The 22,139-nt window shown below is 36.2% G+C and overlaps 1 protein-coding gene across 19 annotated transcripts in view; it reads left to right on the plus strand.

Moving 5' to 3' along the window:
* The window catches only part of LOC18426073 (putative cyclic nucleotide-gated ion channel 5), a 37,763-nt gene extending 25,255 nt beyond the window's left edge, over positions 1-12,508 (plus strand). For 18 of the 19 annotated variants that reach the window (XM_088850204.1, XM_088850207.1, XM_020662309.2 and 15 more), the window contains 4 exons: positions 7,651-7,949; positions 9,727-9,838; positions 11,219-11,455; positions 11,580-12,508. In XM_088850204.1, the coding sequence (XP_088706330.1) occupies positions 7,651-7,949; positions 9,727-9,838; positions 11,219-11,455; positions 11,580-12,311 (1,380 nt within the window). In that variant the 3' untranslated portion in view covers positions 12,312-12,508. Of the gene's footprint in view, positions 1-5,926; positions 6,738-7,650; positions 7,950-9,726; positions 9,839-11,218; positions 11,456-11,579 lie in introns of those variants that run through there. The other variant, XM_088850214.1, reaches the window with a different exon arrangement.
* The last annotated feature ends 9,631 nt before the right edge of the window (positions 12,509-22,139 follow it).

The raw sequence follows: 22,139 nt of genomic DNA on the forward strand, positions 1-22,139 counted from the left end.
ATACTCATACCTTCATTTGCAATGTATAGAATTAAAGCTTCAAGTAAATCCATTTGTGATAGATTTTGTTATGTAAAGATTTTAAAGCTTTGTCTAGAGCTCTTCTTTCAAGTCCTCATTGATGACATTGTTCAACACCTCATTCGAAAGCCACAAGCGAATAGTGGTAATGTCCCTTAGATCTAGGTATTCCAATCATCAACTGACATAGAATTTAGCTTCTTCATTTTCCCCTCCACGTTTCGGGACTAGCCTCAAGATGTGTATATAACTTGGGGGAAATATATCTTCTTTTAAATCTAGCTGACATAGAATTTAGCTGCTTCATCTTCCCCTCAGTGTTTCGGGACTAGCATCGAGATGTGTATACAACTTGGGGCATATAAATGTTCTTTAAATCTAGTAGTCGTAAAAATTGTAGAAATGTTTTATATTTTTTATATGATTTTGGTATTTTTGGCAAAGATTGGTAAGTGTTTTGTGCCATAATCACTATTTTTATATTTTCATTTTTTTATTTTCTTTAATCCCCCAAATTGTATATCATCTTTTTTAAATCTATTTTTTCTCTATTTTAAAGCTCATTTTATCTTTTTGAAGTTGTTTTTGGGTATATTTTACTTTGCCGCCTTGTTTTTTATTAATCATCGTCATCGTCATAGACTTTTTTCCCTATTAATTGGGGTCGGCTACACGAATCCTGGTCTGCCATTCTGCTCTATTAAAGGCCATACCCTCAGTGAGGCCATAAGTCCTCATATCTCTTTGAACTACTTTGAACTACATCCTTTTAGGCCTACCTTTTACCTTTTTAAGTCCTTACAGTTAAATAGATGTTGTACTTGGTCGTTGCCACACTTGGCCAGCCCACCTAAGTCTACTCTCTCTAATCTTATTGCCTATTGGTACCACACCTAAATTCTCCCGATTGGATTCATTTCGAATTTTGTCCTTTCTTATCTTGCCACTCATCCATTTCAACATCCGCATCTCTGCTACACTTATTCTATGGGTATATTATTTTTTGTCTGCCCAACATTCAAACCCTATAGAGCAAAACTGGTCTCACAGCTGTCCTATAGAACTTGTCCTTCAACTTCATTGGTATGCGGCGCTCACATAAAATTCCAGTTGCACCTTTCCACTTCGCCCACTCAGCTCTAATTCTATGTGCGATATCTTCCTCAATCTCTCAATTTTCTTGGATTATTGACGCAAGTTATCGGAAGTGCAGCCGTCAATCTTAACTACTTCCTCGTCTGTATTACTATTATTACTAACCTTGCATTCCATATAAATTGTCTTAGTTCATCTAATTTTAAAACCTTTTTTTTTATTATTTAAAAAAAAATATTTCGTTTTCTATTTCTAATTTATCTAGGGCCAAAAGGTCGATGTGTAAGGACTTGGCCAAGTCCTTTGGAGACGGTCGAGTAATTGCCTCGGCCAAGGGCCGAGTCCCTTGCCGAGGCGAGTTTCGGAACCTTGCTTCCCCTTTAGAGCTTTTGCAGGCCATGTTGGACCACCAAATCCCAAAATTGTTGCTGCCATCAAACTTCTTTACTTCGAACCTCGTGCATGAAGCCTACACAATCATTGCAAAGCTGTTAACACCTTAAAAAAAATAGAAGCCTTCACAATCATTACAAAGCCCCCTAATTAGGCTTTGATACCAATTGTTTTGAAAATCCTAACTATAGTTATTGGAATCATTCACCCTATGTTGTGATTTTGGTTTGAAATCGTGATTCCGCATTTTCATGAAGGAATCGTGACGGATCTTATTCTTGGAAGCCAAAAATCAAGATTCCTCTTTTTTATTTTCTTCTCATTCCAATACAATACTCATTTGGCCACCCACAATTCTATAATTTCGATTCTTGAAATGATTTAGAATCACATGCATTTCCAACAATCATAATCCTAACCCTAGCACATGAGTTTAACAATGTGTAAGAAAATGAGAAAAACATTCATGAATAGTCATACAAAGCATGAAGAACGAAAAATTGAATAGAACCCCAAACATATACGTGTGTGGTCATTTGATGCGACTAAGTCCACGGATGAAGACAAACAATAACTTTACCATAGTAGCCCCGAAAAGCACTATACAGCTCTCATGAGAAACCTCCGTCTCCGAGCCAAAAAACACATAACCATGTATAATGCCTCAAACTCTAACTTAAAACCCAAAGAAACATATCCATGCACCAAAAATACCCCCATAAAAGCACACGGCTCAAGCATAGTTACCTGAATCTCTTACTGTAGATTGAGATTCAGATTTGGAACCGTGATTGGGCGATTCTGACTAGGAATCTGCATGGAAACCGTTTTTGAGAAGTTTGGAATCTCGATTCCTTATATAGGTATCTTGACTCCAACAATTATAGATACTCGTTTCCAAATTTTTCCTGATTCTCGATACCGCAGTTGATGAATCTTGATTCTACGCTTGTTGAAATTGGTTTCCATATTTTGCTGGAATTCTTCCACTTCCCTCACTTTATTTTTTCTTTTTACTTTTTTTTGAGAAGTGATGTTTAGAAGTTTTCATGGCATCAAACTACTCGAGCTAGACTCACAACCTCATGCTACAAGGTGTAATCATCTTGTTTGGCATGAAATGACCAATAGAAATCATAGTGGTTGTCCATGTTCTCGACTTAATTCTTAAGTATGTGTATTGTATTGATCCAATGGAGAGTTTGCAACTCCAAGATGTTAGAAATAATGTAATATAGAAATTCAAACATGCATTTATGGCATGTCGTTCAATGAATGGCATTGAGACATGTTTTGTTTCCCTCGTAGTTCCCTTTTGATTCTAAAATTGAAGGAATCTCGATTTCACATTGGTCGATTCCAACTTGGTCGGAAACTCTATTCTAAAAAGCTAAGAATCTTGATTCTATCTATTTAGGGATCTCGATTCTATTTTGGTTGAATCTCGATTCCTAAAATAGGAATCTCGTCCCCCGCGATCTTTCATGCGGACGTGGGTTCCGAAAACAAGATTCTTCCAGCTGGTGGCAATTCCGAGCTTCCGATTCCTAAATCGGTTCTGTTTTCGAATCGCTTCGAAGGACAATGAGCCCGCGTTCAACGTAGCATAGATATTTAACTTATAGTTGTTGGGAGTGAGAGCAAGTGCAGAAGCTCGATTGGGAGCAGGAGTATTGGATCAACCCATGGCTGAAGTTCCCTACCGTGGGAGTGCCTAGGAGCGGCTTGATGCACACACGCACACACAAAGGTCATTTTATTTTATTTTAAAGCAATTTGAATAATATAGAAATGTACAATCCACTTGTCAGCATTGTCTACACAAACACAATGAGAACTCTATAACTGAAGTCCTATAGATGATTGAGAAGAATGAGGTTGGCTGGCCATGATAAGAGCGTAACTTGGAATCACCAGAGTCCTACAGTGAACTGTGTGAGATATGGCGATTTGATATAGTGAGAAGCAGTGTTTCAAGACTTGGTCTTGCCCTCTATGGGCGAGGCGAATTAACGCCGAGTTAGGTGACTGTCAGTAATTTTAATAAAAATTTGGGGAAATATTGATAAAGTTTTCACATATAAGCTCATATTATTCCCTTTTCTCAAATCAATCTCTCTTCTATCAATTTATAGGTCAAAACTTATTATTAGCTGATTTATTTGACGATCTTTGCTGAAAAAGAGCTGTATTTTGAACCAATCCATCTAAACATGGATTTCTCTCTCTTTTTTCATTCAAATCCATTGATACCTGGTGTGATTTGTTCTTGATTCAGCCCTTTACAAGATCCCGATACTTATTTGTTGGATAAAAGGCCAGAGATTGAGAGATCTGCCCTGAAAACTCTTGGTTTTATTGAAACAAAGAAAAAACAGTTTTTCAGAGCAAACCCTAATCTATCTGTCATTCTGTTGATTTCTCCCATATTTGAAAATTAATTCCATTTGATTGTGATTCAACCCTCTTCAATAACCCCATAATGATTTATTTGATTAATGGCTGTAAATTAATATTTTTGGCTTGAAAGTTTGTGGTTTTTTGAGAAGGAAACAATATTTTTCCATACCCTATACTTTTCAGTTCCAACAATAATCTTTTTAATTTTTGAGAAAAATTTCATCTTTTATATTATTCTCAAATATTCTGATTTTTTCCAATTTATTCTTATTTATCCAAATTAACTGATATGGGCTTGACTCGGGCGAGTCCACTCAGACTTGTCCATGTAACTCGAATCGATTTCCAAAACTAGTGAATCGATTTCCGAAACGCTGGTGAGAAGTGTTCATAGGGTGACCATCTGCACGACAAGGGTTCTAGTTTCCTAACGTCTTCTATCTTTGATTCGATTTCAAAGAAACTATGGATCATTTCCTGCTTTGACAATATGCTTGAAAGGTCCGGAGTTTCTTAGTGTACTGAAAGTGTTCTCTGTGGTTGAAGTTATGCCTTTTGGCCACCCTGTTGCGGGTTGTGAAGGAGCATATAATGGAACCACTTTCTCCTATTGAAGGATGCACCATGCGAGATATTATGTGAGGATCAAGGATGTGGGGATCCAATGCGTTATTGTCTTGTCAGAGTTCCATGATTTGGAGCTCAGGAGCTTATTCATTTTAAGTTTGAGGTTACACTACCTTACACTTTGATTGGGGCTTGATTGGCAAACCAGGCCTCGAAAGGGTTGGTACGGTTGTTCGAGATTAAACAGGGCAGGTCCCTTTTTCAGTTTGAATGTCTTAATGAGCATAATTTGATATATAGTTCCATAAAAAAAAGTTAATTATAAGAAAATGGGGGCAACAGCAAGGATAGATCCCTTGGGATTTATAAGACTTAGATAAATTTTTCTGTTGAGTTGATAAAAATGCATGGCGAATTTGAGTGATTGGAAGCAAAGGAAGAGGAATAGAGGACCTCTTAAGCTTCAATATTTCTCTAGTTTTCTTTAAGGACAATTATGATCACTTGATATTTGCCACGTTTATGAAGGTGAGCTGAAATCATTTTTTGACTTGTCTGGATTGATAATTTAGATTTCAATAAAGGTACCATAAAGGTAATTATTAAAAAATAAAGGGAAATTTATGAAAGATGCTATTTTATTATCAAACTTAAAAAATAGTCCTTTTTATTTTATATTTTACACTTAAAGTCCAACTTTTTTAGACTATGTATTGCACTTCTAGTTTATTTTCTTTTTCCATTCATCGGATTGAGCTCCAATTTGGGGATTTGCTACTTTTCACCATATTGCATTTGTAAAAAATATGCAAAAAATATTTAAAATAAACAAATGTTAAAAATACCCCAAAATTTGGAATTTGTAGGGATATTTTATCATTTTTGTTTAAATTAATTTAATTTCTTAATATTTTTACAAGTGTGTGATGCAGGACAAATTATTCTAATTTTTTTATTTTTTGATGTATATTATAATTTTAGTTTTAGGTTTTTTTGAGTTTTTAGAGATTCTATGAATTTTTTTTTTATATTTTAATTTACTATTCACTGGTTACTATTCAGAGGTACTATTCTGGGGTTACTGCTCCAGGGTTATTTCTGGAGTTTTTGTATGGTTTAAGGGTATTTTAGAGTCTTGAATGTGTACTGGGGTTTCAAGTTAATTTTAGGGTTTCATAGGCTTATAAAATGTTGGATTTCAAATTTTGGATGCCTAGGGTATTTGGAATGTATTTTATTTTATGAAAGAATAAAATTCTAGGCTTGATTTACAACCATGTTATTTGTTTCTCCATTATTGTTGATTTTACTTGTTTGAGGTTCGGGAAAAAGGTATATTTAATATCCTACCTTTTCTTCTTGCATCATGTGGTAGTAGAGCTTGGGTTTTCTTGAAAAGCAAAGCAGGGAAGTTGCAGCTGGATTTATGGTTTGCTGATTTTGGTCAAAGTTTTGCCAAAGCAGCCTAGATCCTGCCAATTTCGGTAGTGGGAGGGAAGGTTTCTTAATCCCGCTTCGTAATCCTAGAGAAGAGAGAATTGATGGACTCGAAAGACAAGTTCAGCAACTGACGCAACAGTTTGCAAGCCTCAATAATGAGCAAGACGGTGATCTTTCAGCTCAAGAGGATCTCGAGCACATCATTTTCACTGTCGCACTCTGCATGTAGAGTCGAGTGAAGAGGAAACTGATGGAAGACCTAGATGTGGGGACCATCACTCTAGGGTTTTCGATTTGAAGGGTGCCATTCTTGATTTTGACGCAGGTTGTAGATTGGGATCCGTTACCAATCTTCGATACTTATACAGATGAAGAACAAGATCTTGTAAGAGATTCAATCTATGATGATCAATATTTCGTGGTTAGACCGATCTTAAACGAAAAAAAAGATGATCTCAAGTATGTTGAAGAGGTGGAGTGTTGGAGAGATTTAGGGCATTGGAATCAAAATATTGTTGCAGAAGTGTGGTCGACTCATAAATCGCAAATTGTGGCCCTTGTTTCAGAGTGTAATGAAATAAATGTCGAGAAAACCTCTAAAGGCCAGAACATTAAGACGAAAGCTTCCTACATAAATTTCATTGGGAGTCCAAGAATAGCCGAATTTGATAAATCTGCATCAATTCCTCGATGCATATATATCAAGATCTGTTTCTTGAGGAAAATTTTTTTACCACGAATAATAATAGAGTCAACAAAGAAGAAGTTTGAAGAAGGTGGTTTTGATGTTGAATTCATCTTAGCACACTTCAAAACTTGAGGTAGAGTTTTCTCCAACTATGAGAGAATGATGCAAGGCAAAATTATTCTAATTTTTAGTGTTTGTTTAATTTCAAAGGATTTATATTTTAGTTTTAGTTTTAGTTTTAGTTGTAGGGTTTATTTTTAGGGTTTTTTAAGTTTCTAGGGGTTCTAGGTTGTTTTTTTTATATTTTTATTTACTATTCACTGGTTATTATTTATAGGTAGTTTTCATGGATTATGATTCACAGGAGTATTTCTGAAATTTTAGTATTGTTTAGGGGTATATTAGAGTTTATAATATGTAGTTAGGTCGCAAGTTAATTTTAGGGTTTCATAGGCTTATCAAAGGTTGAATGTCAAATTTTGGGATGCTTATATTATTTGGAATGCATTTTATTTTATGAAAAAAAAAAGTTCTTATTCTCTTGGCTCGATTTATAGCCATTTTTTTTTCTCCATTATTCCTGATTTTACTTATTTGAGACTCGGGAAAAAGGTAGATTTAATCTCCCATCAATGTGTTTTAGTGAGAAGTATGGATGCCCAAAATTTAAGCTTAATCAGATACATACATAAAAGATCAAAATAAAAATACAACATTCACTATAAATGGGACTTAGTTGTAAAATATAAAATATATAGGATTATTTTTTAATTTCTAAAATAAAAAAGGATTTTCTAGTTGATTTCCCTAAAACAAACTTATATAAAACCAATATGCAATGTTTTGATTTGTTTGAATTGTCATGGATGATATAAAATTGGTCATTCTGCCAATAGTACATTCACTATTATTTGTTATTGTCACTGTGTGCATTGGATTTTAACTTTTATATATGAATGTGATACCCAAAAAGTTACCGGTTTTATTGAGAACATTTGTAATTAAATAAGAAAAATTCTGATTAGATGGTCCCCACACCTTTGCAGATGGTTGGGGCTTTCTGGTACTTGCTTGCTGTTGAACGTGAAGATGCATGCTGGCGTTTTGCTTGCTCTACAAGTGACAGCTGTAACAAGAGTTACTTATATTGTGGCAATCAGAATTTGGAAGGTTTTCAAAGATGGTCCAGCATCAGCAAGGGAGTTCTGGATGGTCAATGCTCTGCTGATAGTGACAATTTTGATTTTGGCATTTATAAACAAGCACTTTCTTCAGGAATTGTTGCATCAAAGAAGTTCTTGTCAAAATATTGTTACTGCTTGTGGTGGGGTTTGCAAAATTTGAGGTTCGCAATCTGTAATCATGATAGTTGATCATTGTTTAGCAGGATCTTCAATTGATTAAATGGTCACATTTCATATGTTTAATATAGGCAGGCCGTTCTTTTTTTCTATTGTGCTGTGTTACATAGGGTAGACAGAGGTGGAGTATATTGCACAAACGACATGTGCTAGTATATTGCACAAACGACATGTGCTTGTGTGGGACTTAGAGTCGAATATTGTCCAAACAAAGCAGATGCTTGAAATACATCTCTCAGTCAACAAGGCATATTCATGAAATAAATAGAAATGGAAAAAACAGATAAAATGGAAATTATTCAAGTGAGAAATAAAACCAAGAAACTTATCTCAGCTCCACATTACAAACCTGAATTTCTGTCTTTAACATATTTTGATGGAGGTCAAAGGACTCTCCAGTATCTTTTATTTTTTTGGTTTTTTTTTGGAGGGGCTTGGGATGTGGGAAGCTTAGTGTTTTTCATTTGTTTTGCAAGCTCAAGGGCTGTGAATTGCTGCGGACGCTTAACAAATTAAACCAGGAATATCCTAGCTCTGTATTACTAACATTTTTTTTTTTGGGGGGAAGTCAGTGCTGTATTATTAACGTGAGTTTCCTTATTTTGTTGGAGGTCATAGAGCTGTTTTGTATTTCATTTTTCTTTTGCCAGTTTAGTTTTTTTCCTTTCCGTTTTTTTTGGGGGCGGGAGGAAAGTTGATGGGCTATAGGCGTGTTCATGTGTTTTACAAGCTTGAGGGCTGAGAATTGCTGCAGATGCTTATGGTGTAAAATGTCTCTTAGGTAAGAATTTCAGGTAAGGATAATCAAGGGTCGTAATTGCTCATTGAATGGGATCATGCGACCTTGCTTCGGTAATCGGGTTTGAGACTGCCTCTATTCCTGTGAGCAGTCGTAGTTCACAGCTTGTGTGGGACTTCCTAGGATGTCATTAGGATCCTCTATGAAGCCTCCAAGTTGGTCGTGAAAGTGTCTCTCAGAGTCGGAGAATGTTTTTGTCAGCCCACAGTGTACTGTGCAGCATTTGTGTTTGAGAGAGTTAACCTTAAATTATAGGAATAGAAGTACAAAGCGCTAGGCAAACCACAGGCGGATGCACTAGGAAAAAGAAAGAAAAAAATAAAAATCAAAAGGCAGAATCAAAAGCCTTCTTTTTTAAGTATTCTGGTTTTATTTTGTTTTATGGCAGTATTGTGGTTGTATTTTGTTTTATGGATTAATTGTTCTATAAACATTGACTAGTGTGCATGCTCTGGTGGTTCTAATTGCTGTTACAATGCGATTGGGTGGTTGAGAGATTCTAAAGGGGAATTTCTTCCAGTAGTAGGTTTTATGAGAATTTTGCAAATTCTTTGATGGCCAAATTGACTTTTTGATATATATGTATGTTTTTTATAGGTGATCTTTATATGTTAACGCACAGTATCTTCTAAAACTTAAGCCAGTATTCTGATTTTGTTTTGTTTATTGGCTTGATTGTTCTATCGACAATGGCTGGTGTGCATGCTCTATTGGTTCTAATTGCTTTTGCAGTGCCATTTCCTCTGGGGTGGTTGAGAGGTTCTAATGGGTGCATTTGGTCCAGTGTTGGTTTTATGTAAATGTTGTCAATTCGTTTTAGGCCAAATTGACTTTTTGATGTATATTTGTTCTGTTGATTGCGTGTGATCTGTTTGTACATATGCATACTGTAGTTCCTAACACTTTTAGGAACATATCTATCTTTATTATTTTCCTATCTGATTCAGTTGGTTATTTTGCAGTACATTGGGACAAGGTCTCCAGACAAGCACTTACCCTGGGGAGGTTATCTTTTCCATAGCTCTTGCCATTCTCGGGCTCATACTCTTTGCCCTCCTTATTGGTAACATGCAGGTAATCAGCAGATGTAACCTGTTATTTCCCTCGTATATGATGTAGCAGGACATCGTGGAGAGGAGGCTGTCTTATTACAATCAAGATACTTCTACGAAGTATATTTTGTAGAAGAACGTCTCGATAGTGTATAGGCATTCGAAACAACAGATAAAATAAAATTTGGAAGAGCCCAAACTGGCCACCCAAAAATAAACTGAAATTTAGGATTAAGGTTTACTGGCAGGAAGTTTGAGATGAGCAAAAGAAAGCAATAACCCAGAGAATGAAATATATCCAGCGAAAGGTCGCTCTGATGATATATATATGACAGCACAATCACATTAGGACCACCTAAGGGCTGCCATACTTTCTGTTTTTTGTACTTCTTCTGATCTTCTCACTTAATACAAATGTCAGCACTTTAAAAAAAAAATTCACATTAGGACAAGCAGGTCCTACGTCTAGTATCATGACCATACAGAAATAATACACCAAACAAATGAAGATATACACACACATTACACACATGAACCTAGTCTCCATAAGTAACAGGATACCCCTTTTTCTTATACAATGCATAATAGAATTGTTACATATTGCCACAGGGTGATGCTTGTTTTTTTATTGGTGGGTGTGGATGACTTTAATCTCAACAATCAATGGTACCATTTTTCTTTTTAACAATTTTAGTTTATTCTTTTAGTTTTACCATCATTTCTTTCGAATCAGTAAGTCTATGTCATCTGACTTGAAGTGAGCGCCATAGGAGTTTAATTTATTCATTTAATAGGATTCAGTCCTTTGGCCATATGGGCTGCTGAACCACCCGACAAAGAAAAATGATTGATTTGGTCCAAATTTTCGCATTACCTCTTTGTATGAGGCAAATTACAGTGAATTATGTGGACCCTTCATTATCAAAAATTACGACTTCTTCCATGCAGTAGCATCAGAACACCAAATTCCATTAGCATTGTTGCACATTACTGATTGTTCTTGCCATGGATTTTAGTTCCAAGAAATGAGGAAAACCCAACTTGTTACATATAAAACTAGCAACCATAAATATAGGTCTATCATCACACTCTTGCAAGATTTTATTCTCCAAATCCAAATCACATGTACCATATTTATGCTGACATCATGCAAAAATAGGCAGTGGCAAAGAATCCATATTTAGAACAAGGACCCATATTTGGAAACTGAAAGAGTCTACCCTTCATTTAGTTAACGATGCTGCTATGACTTTGTTGTACTTTCACCTTTATTAGTCAAGAAAAAGTATAAAAACAGAGTCTTCATTGTTTTCTTTTTTTGGGTTTTCTTTTTCTGTTAGAACTATTCTGAGATGCAGTAGGTCTTAAACGCAACTCAAAGGAGTTCTCTTTTGCTTCTCAGACCTATTTGCAGTCACTCACAATTAGACTGGAAGAGATGAGGGTGAAACGGCGGGACTCTGAGCAGTGGATGCATCATCGTATGCTTCCTCAGGATCTTAGGGAGCGGGTCAGGCGTTATGACCACTACAGGTGGTTGGAGACTAGAGGAGTAGATGAGGAGAGCTTGGTTCAGAGCCTTCCCAAGGATCTCAGGAGGGACATCAAGCGCCACCTCTGTTTGGCTTTGGTCAGGAGAGTAAGTAATCTATGCTTCTCCCTATTCTTTCCCCTTCCTTATTACTTTTCATCTTCTATTCATGATTTCTTCATGCACTTTCCCTTGATTAAGCACTAAGGGCCTATGGTTGGTTGGTGTCCAGGTTCCACTGTTTGATAACATGGATGAGCGTCTGCTAGATGCGATATGTGAACGATTGAAGCCAAGCCTGTACACAGAGAGCACGTATATTGTGAGGGAAGGGGACCCTGTGGATGAGATGCTCTTCATTATACGTGGCCGCCTGGAGAGCATTACCACTGATGGAGGGAGGACTGGGTTCTTCAACCGGAGTCTCCTCAAGGAGGGAGACTTTTGCGGTGAGGAGCTATTGACATGGGCATTGGACCCACGGTCAGGAGCCAACTTGCCATCATCCACAAGGACAGTGAGGGCCCTGACTGAGGTAGAGGCCTTTGCCCTCATTGCTGAAGAGCTGAAGTTTGTAGCGAGCCAGTTCAGGCGGCTGCACAGCAGACAGGTGCAGCACACCTTCCGCTTCTACTCGCAACAGTGGCGCACATGGGCAGCCTGCTTCGTCCAGGCTGCATGGCGCCGCTACTCCAAGAGGAAGCTCGCCGAGATTCGACGCAAAGAAGAGGAGGGTGAGGGCGAGGATGATGGCTCAAGTGGTGGTGGTGTTGGGCTTGGAGGCTCCTCGCCTTCATCAAGCCTGGGAGCCACGATCTATGCCTCACGCTTCGCGGCCAATGCTCTTCGTGGGGTGCACAGGCTAAGGACAATGAAGAGCAAGGGAAGGGTAGGGGATTTGGTCAAAGTACCGCAAAAACCCTCGGAGCCTGATTTCACAGTCGAAGAAGAAGAAGCAGATTGATCAATGTCATGCCACCGGATCATGTACATTACGGATTAATATACCGACAGTTCCAATATACTGTTTCATTGTAACAAGAAAAAGGCCCGCCTCACGTCCATTATTTTGATAGGTTCGTTACTTGTACCAACATGAATTACACCGTTTGTCTTATGTGAAATTAATACATTATAAGCAAAGCCATTGAGCCCCACAAATATTTTCAAGGTCGCAGTTGTTCTTGAGTGTTCCATTACTTCAAAGTTAATATTAAGAAATGATAAAAAAAGGATTGGTGGTGTCTTTAGTGGCGTTTCGAAGCCTGACTTGGAACTGCTGGCGTTGGCTAGGAATTGGAAAAGTGATCCAAGGCCCTCCAAAATCTGTTGTTGTCTTGAGATTCTCTCTTTTTTCTCGGGAAGTTCATCAAAATGTCGCATGTGTTTTTATGAATATTTTGAAATTAAATCAAAAGACTTGGGTCGGTGTGAAATACTCCAATGGGTAATTCAATAAAGTTTTTTATTTTTTATGTTTGACAAGCTTGAAGAAGACTCCTCATTTTGGGTACTTTTTCATCGTACATTCTCCCCCACATTGAATCTTTTTTCAACTTTTTTGCATCAAAATCATTTTTTGATGAGATTGAGAGATCAAAGTTCATCTTTATTTATAGCTTAAAAATCCCAACGTGTCATTTATTAGATTTTTTTTTTTGTTTTTTTTTCTCAACCAAATTCCATGGAATGTGTCAAAAATCGACATTGGATTCCTCTAATAGATTTGTAATTTCTCTGATAAAGAATTTTGTTCAAAAGATTTGGAGCGAAAAGTATTGACTTCTATTTTCTTTAAGAAACCCTTTGATTTTAAAAAATTTATCTATATTTCAGTTGGTTTTCTTCAAGATTCTGTAAGGCTTTATCTTCAATCTCTATGGTATCGCGTGATTTAAAACAATATTCGTTTGAAAGTTTTGAGTATTTTCAATTATAGTTATTCTGAAAAATCACCTTTTGCTATATTAGGAAAACCCTTTGAAAATTCATTAAGGGTTGGCAAGGCTTCCTCTAGAACGCAAAGCTACAGGCAAATACATGGACATCTCATGAGGAGCTACAGGCAAATACATGGACATCTCATGGGGTTGTCAGCATGTCTATGATGTCATTTACCCTCACTCACCCTGAAGATTATGAGGCCCAAGTCGAGGATATGGAAATGCTTGCTAATTGCATGCATAGCAGTCACCTGGTAGAAGTTCCATATTTTGACATGGTTTGTATCAGGATAGTTGCACCCATGATCTTGCTATTTGGTGGTTTTACTCCCGATATGATGCCCATGAGGGGACTCACCTGCATTGGACTTGCTGTCGACATCTCAAGCCCTCGAGTCTCATCATTCAAGTGGGATTTGAACACCTATTTGTGATTCCATGTCATTCAAGCTTTCACAACCTAAGACTTCCTTTTAGGGTGGCCTTGGCTCCATGACAATGGTGTGGTGCCATGTACCCTACATCAATGCTTTTAAGTGTTGTCGAGAGGGTAGTCAATACACCATATATCCTGATAGGAGACTTTTTTTTAACCGCCGAATCACATTATGCTGATGCAAAGTATTATTTTACAGAGGGCTTGGAGTTGAAGGATAGGGTTTCAGCTGTTGACCATAGTAGCTAAAGGACCAGTCCAGGTTGGGCTTCGAAGCAGATGAAATTTGGTGCAACCCTCTGATCCCAAGGAAGAGGATGTGGGAGAAGTCTCACGAGCCATGTTTTGAGATGTGAAGAAAGAGGAAAGTTAAATCTCTAACTCCCCTTGTCTCCGGTGGAGTCGCTAGAATGTTTCGTTCCCTCTTGTGGGTGTGTTTATTATATATGACCCATAAAATGATGAAAAGCAAACAAATACACATAAATAAGACCAGTTTTTAACAAACCAGATCAGTAGGATGAACCGACCATCTGGGAGACAAGTCCAAATTGACGAATTGCCAATCTCTATTGGCAATTTAGCCGAGAGAATTGGCCCCTAAAAAATAAGAAAATAACAAAAATAAAAAATGTAGGAACTAGGTGATCAGCCGGATCGCCAAGTTCTCTAACAGTTGCAGTCGATCCCTGTTTTCAGCCAGGAAACAGACTAGTTCCCATTGAATCTTAATCCGGATCCGTGTGTTTTCTAACACCGAATAAGACAATCAAAATCTTCAATTACTATAGTTGTAATATCAGGACATGTATAATATTTGTGGTTGAATCCTCTGGGGCTCAGTTGAGCGAGCCCTCTTAGACCATACACCTTTGCATGTTACTTGGGGAAGCCCCTAGACAAGACAATTCGGTGGATAAATTGAGGTCAAGAAGGATGATGAGACATGATCTCTCTCCAAAAGAGGGAATATGAGCTTCCCCACCATCCTCCAAGGAATATGAGCCTTGGAAGGGAGTGTGTCATTGTCCCTCTTTCCACAATGAACCCTGAGGACACATTTTATGTATGTGAAAATACTTGCGATAATATTTCTACATAAAAAAAATTTCATCATATGATTAAGTGTGGAAATTGTTCTCACACCAATTAGTGATAGCTCATTGTTTCATACTAATTGGCATGCAATTGATGTAAAAAAAACTCTCATGCTTAATCACAAGGAAGTTTCTCACGTGAAAATACTTTCACATAAGTATTTTCACCATTTCATAAAAAAACTTGCAAAATTTATGTGTCAAAACCAAATTGTAAGACTTGAGAGAGTCATGGATTGTTTGTGAAAGTGTAATAAAAAATCAGCAAAAGTAATGTCTCCATATACGTTTCTTGCTTATTTTGCAGCCTTTTCACTGGTTTTTGCTTATTTCGTTCTCCACAGAATCGTGAGAAATCACTCTAGCGGTATGTTACCTCAAACCGCATACAAAAACTCCAAAAACTGAAGGATATAGGGTGTTCTTGTGAGTGGGAATCCATGGTTTCAGCTGCATCATAAAAGTTAGCAACATTTGGACCTCCAAATCGCCATTAATGTTTTAGGGGATCATGGCATATTCTATATGGACGGAAAGAGAATCGAGTGAGTCCCCATGTTCAAGTCTCATCACAAAATTCCTCCCAGATAGGGAGAAACCAAAAACTCAAGTGGAGGTCATCCAGCCTACAAACAACAAAAGTTTATAAACACTTCTACTTCTCTATGGAGTTTCACCATGATTCAATGCGGAATTTTTTTTTTTAATAATGGTATAAAATCTATATTGTATAATATATGCGAAATTCCATGTGGTTGACACGAGGCAATGCCATATATTATGATCTATTTTTGGAAGTTTTTATAGGATGTTGCACTAGAGGGAAAACCGAGTGTTACTAGAGAGAAAACCCAGTGATGTATTTGGATTCTTTGTAAGAATTGTTTTTCTATATTTTAGATATACAAAATTATTTAATTTTTAAATATATTTTATCAAATTATGGGAATGCTTGGATGATATTCTATTATGTGAGGCATTAGTGGACTAATGATAGGTTTAGCTCATTATATAGGATTAACAGTTTGGTGATAACTTGTTAATCCTAATTAGTTGTACTTAAGGAAATAAATGCAGGAGTTACATTTGGATCTCAATTCCTATAGAACATGAATGTGAGAGTTATAAAATAAATGTACTCTCTATAAAAGGAGGTTAACCCCTCTAGAAAAACGAGAGAAAATGATAGAAAAAATGAGATAGAAGGTAAATAAGATTCACCAAAGATAACTCACAATGTTGCATGTCATCCGATGGCTTAGTCTATAGGATTTGGTATGGAACTTCAAATCTCTTGTGTGATTTAATAACATATCCGAATAAGTTATTTATTAATTTTATTTATTTATTAAGTTTTTTTATTGGGGCTATCAAAAACTTCCCAAAATATACACCTTGATAGAAAGCTCTTGCAACAAGCAACAACATATCCGAATCCCAGGTCATTGGGGATATCTTTAGGGTATGTCAGATTAGATTTTAGCTCATTTAGGTGCGCCTTTGCACCTGTCTTCTTATGCTTTAAATCATGACCCTTATTAGCCATCTAATTGTGCTATTTGGGCCACTAAGGATAGCAATGAGTCCCGTTTGGTCCGGCCAAACTTGACCCTAGTCCATACAGGCTCAGGTCGAGCCCCATCCCACCCTGACTAGGCAAAATAGGCATTGGCACATGCCTGACCAAGGCCCTATTAGGGCAGGGTTTGGCTGAGCTGACCAAACTCAAAAAAAAAAAAAAAAAAAACAAATAAATAAATAAATAAAAAGAAGAAAGAAAAAAAAAACATGGCTCTAGCCTGGGTGACCCTTGAGCCACAAGCCCTAGTTTTTTAGGGTCATGCTGATTGGGCCGCACCAAGCTGCCCATCCCATTGTCATCCCTATGATTGCAACGGATCCCAAGGCTCACGACTTTTATTTATGAGGTCATCCATCACCCCAAATGAGGGTCCTCTAAAGTTAGGCTCTGGCCCTTTCTACAACATTCCTTAAATTTTTTAAAATGTTTTCCAGCATATATGTTATTCACCATATGCCCCACCTGTTTAAGGGTTTTGGGGTAAGATGAACCCGCCGATAGGCTTTAGGTCTGTTGATTGGTGTGGTTTGCCTTATGTGGTCCAGTTTCGTGCTCTATATTTGACGAAATCGGTGTTAGGGGTGCTTTAATACAAAAATACCCCTGACAGCATTGCTCTTGCTCAAGGCAAAGAGATTATTGAGGTAAATTGGTTTGATTAAAGATGTGTTACGTGTTTCTGGTTTACCAACAAATTTGTTAAGAAAAAAAAAAAGCTATTACTTTATATTTAAAGGCTATTCCTAGTAAGAATAACAAGATATTTCCTTTCAATCCAATTCCAAACATGCCTTACGATACTCTGTTTTGGCATCATAGACATGGACAAATACACTTTAAAGAATAGGCTTTTGCATCAGAGACGAATAGCAAATGGCCTACATTTAATCAAGTTTTTTAAACTTGTTTGTATGAGAAGCATCATCACACTACTTTTCACGATGGAAGAGGGCTAAAACTCCAATTGAATTGCTGTAGACGTTTATGGTGACACACCAACTCCATTGCCAAATCATAGCAAATACTTAAAATTGGTTTTATTGATGGTTTTAATAGAATAACATGAGCATGCTTCCTTCAGATGTGGTTTTAGCATTTAGTTAAAGACTTCAGCACAGTAAAACGGCCATCTGAACCACAGGGTCACCGATTTGGACCGGTTTTTGGTTGGTTCACTATGTTTTTATATTTATTTTTGCCAGTTCACTTATTATTCCGTATAGTGAAATGGCAATCCGGATCGTTGATTTACCAATCCAAACTAATTTTTGGGGTGCTCGATCCGGATCACCTATCTTTTTAGCTTTGTTGAACTATTAATTTGACCCTCTCTCTCTAGAAAACTCTCTCCCTCTCTCTAGAAAAATCTCTCTCTATTTACCGCTCTATCTCCATCTTCCCTTTCTCTCTAGAGGCTCCATCTTCTCTTTCTCTCTAGAGGTTTCTCCCTCAACCGCCTCTCTCCCTCTCTAGATTTTTCCTAACAAAAAGCCCCATAAATAGGGATGAGATGTAAAGGGGTGGGTAAAGAAAAAAGAAGTGTTTAGATAGGTAGTCCCCCTAGCCATATTATGTTGTTGTATTGTCCATGTTTTTCTTTTTGAAATAGTGAAATATTTTTGAAAAATATTATTTTTTTTCACCTCTATCATCGTTCTTTCCTATTTTCTAATTAAATTACCATATCCATGCTTCCCAAATTCCCAACATTTGGTATCAGAGCCATATCCCTGTGTTTTTCTAAAAATAACCTATTCTTTATGACCTCCACTTCGTATATGAATTACACCCAAAGCTTAATTCCTATTTTAGATGGAGAAGACTATGAGTCATGGAGTCTCCAAATGAAGACTCTTTTTATCTCACAATATTTGTGGGACATTGTGGATGAAGGCTACTCAATGCCGTAAAAAGTAGCAGCATTGGAATCATGGTCGTAGGTAAAATAGAGCGAGTACGAGGAAAATAAGATAAGAGATGCAAAAGCCCTAGTCTTCATCAAACAAGTGGTAACTAAAGCTATCTTTCGTCAAATAAAAATAGTTTCAAAATCAAAAGAAGCACGGGAGATTTTGAAAAATGAATTTCAAGGATCTAAAAAAATAATTTCTATCAAACTCCAAAATGTATGGAGAGATTTTGATAATTCGATGATGAAAGATAGTGAAACAATTCATAATTTCTTCATTAGAGTTACAGGAATAATAAATCAGATCAGATGTTATGGGGACGATATTTTTGATAAAAGAATTGTTCAAAAATTTTTAAGAAGCCTACCTGCAAAATTTGACCATGTTGTGGCTGCTATAGAAGAATCAAAATATTTATCTAAATTATCTTTACAAGAATTAAGTAAGTCTTTGGAAACACAAAAACCAAGGATAAATAGATTTTCAAATCAGAAATATGGAACAAGCTTTTTAGTTAAAGGTTACAATTTCTGAAAAAAAAAAATTTGAAGAAATTAGAGATAGGGGGACATTCCAAAATTATCAAAGAGCTCATGGAAGACAAAATTTTTCAAGAGATCTAGAAAGAAGAAGAGGCAGAAATATAAACATCCAGAGAAATTCAGATCAGAAAAATAGATCTGAATCATATTATATTATTTATAAAAAATCAGGGCGTGAATCAAAGAATTACCAATATAAATGTAACAAATGTAGAATCCCAAATCACTCTCAAAGGGATTGCTGGTTTCAAAAGAAAAATCAAATTCATAAAAATGAAGTAAATTTTTCTGAAGATAATAATACAGTCATATGTTCTATTCATGTATGACTGCCCAACGAAATTCACAAGATGTTTGGCACCTAAATAGTGGATGTAGCAATCATATGACAGGAAATAAGAGCATTTTTTTTGAAATAAAGGCAAAAGTCACTTCACAAGTCAAGTTAGGAGATGGAAAACTCCAAAATGTTGAAGGAAAAGGAATAATTGATGTAAAACCTAAAGGACATTGCCCTAAATTCATCCATGATGTTCTTTATGTTCCTGGTTTAACACAAAATCTTTTAAGTGTTCGGCAATTGATGAAAAATGGGTATTCAATCACTTTTAATAGAGATGAATGTATAATCTTTGATAAGAAAATTAGACAGACCATAGCCAAAGTTAAAATGACCCTAAATAAGGTATTTCCTATGGTCATGCCAACATGTGAAAATTATGCCCTGAGTTCTGAAAATATTGATAAATCCTACCTATGACATCTAAGATTTGAGCATTTAAATTTTCAAAGTTTAAGATTGATGAGCCAGAAAAGTATATGGTAATCGGATTACCACTAATAAATAAAGAAAAAAAATATGTGAAAGTTGTACTTATGGAAAATTACACAGATTACCATTTTCATAATCATCTTAGAGAGCTAGAGCTCCATTCGAATTGGTTCATGATGATATTTGTGAACTAACTTAAACAGAAACCTTTAATAAAAAAAGGTATTTTCTCTTAATTGTAGATGACTACAGCAGGATGATATGGGTATATTTTTTGGCCCAAAAATCAGAAGCATTTTCAGTTTTTACTTGGTTTAAAATTGATGTAGAAAAATAAAGTGGTTTTCTATTAAAAGCTTTGAGGACAGACAGAGGAGGAGAATTCACACCAACAGAATTTTGGAATTTTTGCAAAACCATGGAATTAGAAGAGAGTTGACAGCAGCATATTCTCCACAACAAAATGGAGTAGTAGAAAGAAGAAATAGAACAATTGTTGAAATGGCCCGAAGTATGTTAAAGGGTAAGCATCTTCCCAATAAATTTTGGGCTGAAGCTGTTTATACTGCTGTCTATATGCTTAATAGGTCTTCTACTAAATCTCTTCAAAATAAAACACCTTTTGAGGCTTGATATAAAGAAAACCAAATGTACGTTATTTCAAGGTATTTGGCTGTATTGCTTATGGAAAAAGAACCTCCCAAAATATAGAAAAATTTGATGAAAAAGGCGAAAAATATATCTTTATTGGATATAGTGAAGTTTCAAAAGCATATCGCCTTGTTAAATCCAAAAACAAATAAATTGCTAATTTCTAGAGATGTTGTATTTGATGAGAAAAGTGAATGAAATTGGGAAGAAAAAATCTGGCCAAGAACCAATAGCAAAATATTAAAAGAAGAAGAAAATACTCCACAAGAAAGTGCAAGCTCTAAATCACGCCCAAGAACAGCGTCTCCAGGCGCACCAAGTCGAGACTCATCAGACTCTGAAACACAACCAAGAAAGGTATGTTCACTAACAGAAATTTATGAATCATACGATATTTGCTCTATTTGCTAGTGAGCCACAAAAATTTGAAGATGCCATAAGAAAAGAAGAATGGATAAAAGCCATGGATGAAGAAATAGCGGTAATAGAGAAAAATCAAACATGGGAGCTAATGGACTAACCGAAACAAAGAAGTCATAGGATTAAAATGGGTCTACAAGACAACATTTAATGAAGATAGCTCAATTCAAAAAATACAAGGCTCGACTGGTGGAAAAAGGCTATGCTCAACTACCAAGTATTGATTATACTGAAACTTTTGCCCTAGTTGCACGAATGGAAACTATTAGAACTGTCTTGGCATTAGGTGCACAAATAAGGTTGCTACTATTTCAGTTGGATATAAAATCAACATTTTTAAATGGAGAACTTGAAGAAGAAGTATACGTTGAACAACCTCAAAGATATGTGATAAAAAGAAAAGAAAATAAAGTATATCGACTTAAAAAGGCTTTGTATGGATTAAATAGACAAGTACTTTTGCCAAAGAGGATTTAAGAGAAGTCCCAATGAACTGTCACTCTACGTAAAAAACAAGGGTATTCATGATTTTCTAATAGTCTGTCTTTATGTTGATGATTTGATTTATACTAGTACTAACCAAAAGATGATGGAAGAATTTAAGAAAAGTATGATGAAATAATTTGAAATGACAGACTTGGGCCTTATGATATATTTTCTTGGGATTCAAGTAAAGCAATCAAATGGATAAATTATTATTTCTTAAGAAAGATTTATAGAAGGCCTTTTGAAAAAGTTTGGTATGATGAAATGCAAATCGGTGGCTGCTCCCATGGCTCCAAATGAAAAATTGTAACAAAATGATGGAGCATAAGAAGCAGATGCATCATTTTATAGAAGTCTTGTTAGCTCACTCATATATCTTACAAACACAAGATCAGATATCGTTCACCAAGTCAGTATTGTCTCCAGATTCATGAGAAAACCACGCATGCATTTTGTAGTAGCTAAGAGAATATTAAGATATGTTCAAGGAACTAAGAGCTTTAGTCTCAAGTATACTACAGAGAAAGACGACAGTCTGATTGGCTACACAGATAGTGATTGGGCTGCATCGTTAGATGATCGAAAAAGCACTTCAGGATATGTATTCTGCTTGGGATCTAAAGTTATATCTTGATCTTCAAGGAAGCAAAAAGCAGTTATCCTATCATCTGCAGAAGTGGAATACATTTCAGCCACTAGCACTTCGTGCGAAGCAGTCTGATTGAGAAGAATTCTATATGATTTACATCATGAGCAAAATGATCCAACGATAATTTATTGTGATAACATGTCAGCTATTGCTATGACGAAGAATCCAGTATTTCATAGCAGGACAAAGCATATAGAGCTTCGCCACTACTTCATTAGAGACTTAGTCGAGAAAAGGGAGATCGAGCTCAAGTTCATCAGAGCGAATGACCAGCTTGCAGACATATTTACAAAGTCATTTTCAA

The sequence above is a fragment of the Amborella trichopoda genome, chromosome 10 (assembly GCF_054954075.1).
Source record: "Amborella trichopoda isolate Santa Cruz 75 chromosome 10, AtrichopodaSantaCruz75HAP2 v2.0, whole genome shotgun sequence".
In the NCBI taxonomy this organism is placed as follows: domain Eukaryota; kingdom Viridiplantae; phylum Streptophyta; class Magnoliopsida; order Amborellales; family Amborellaceae; genus Amborella; species Amborella trichopoda.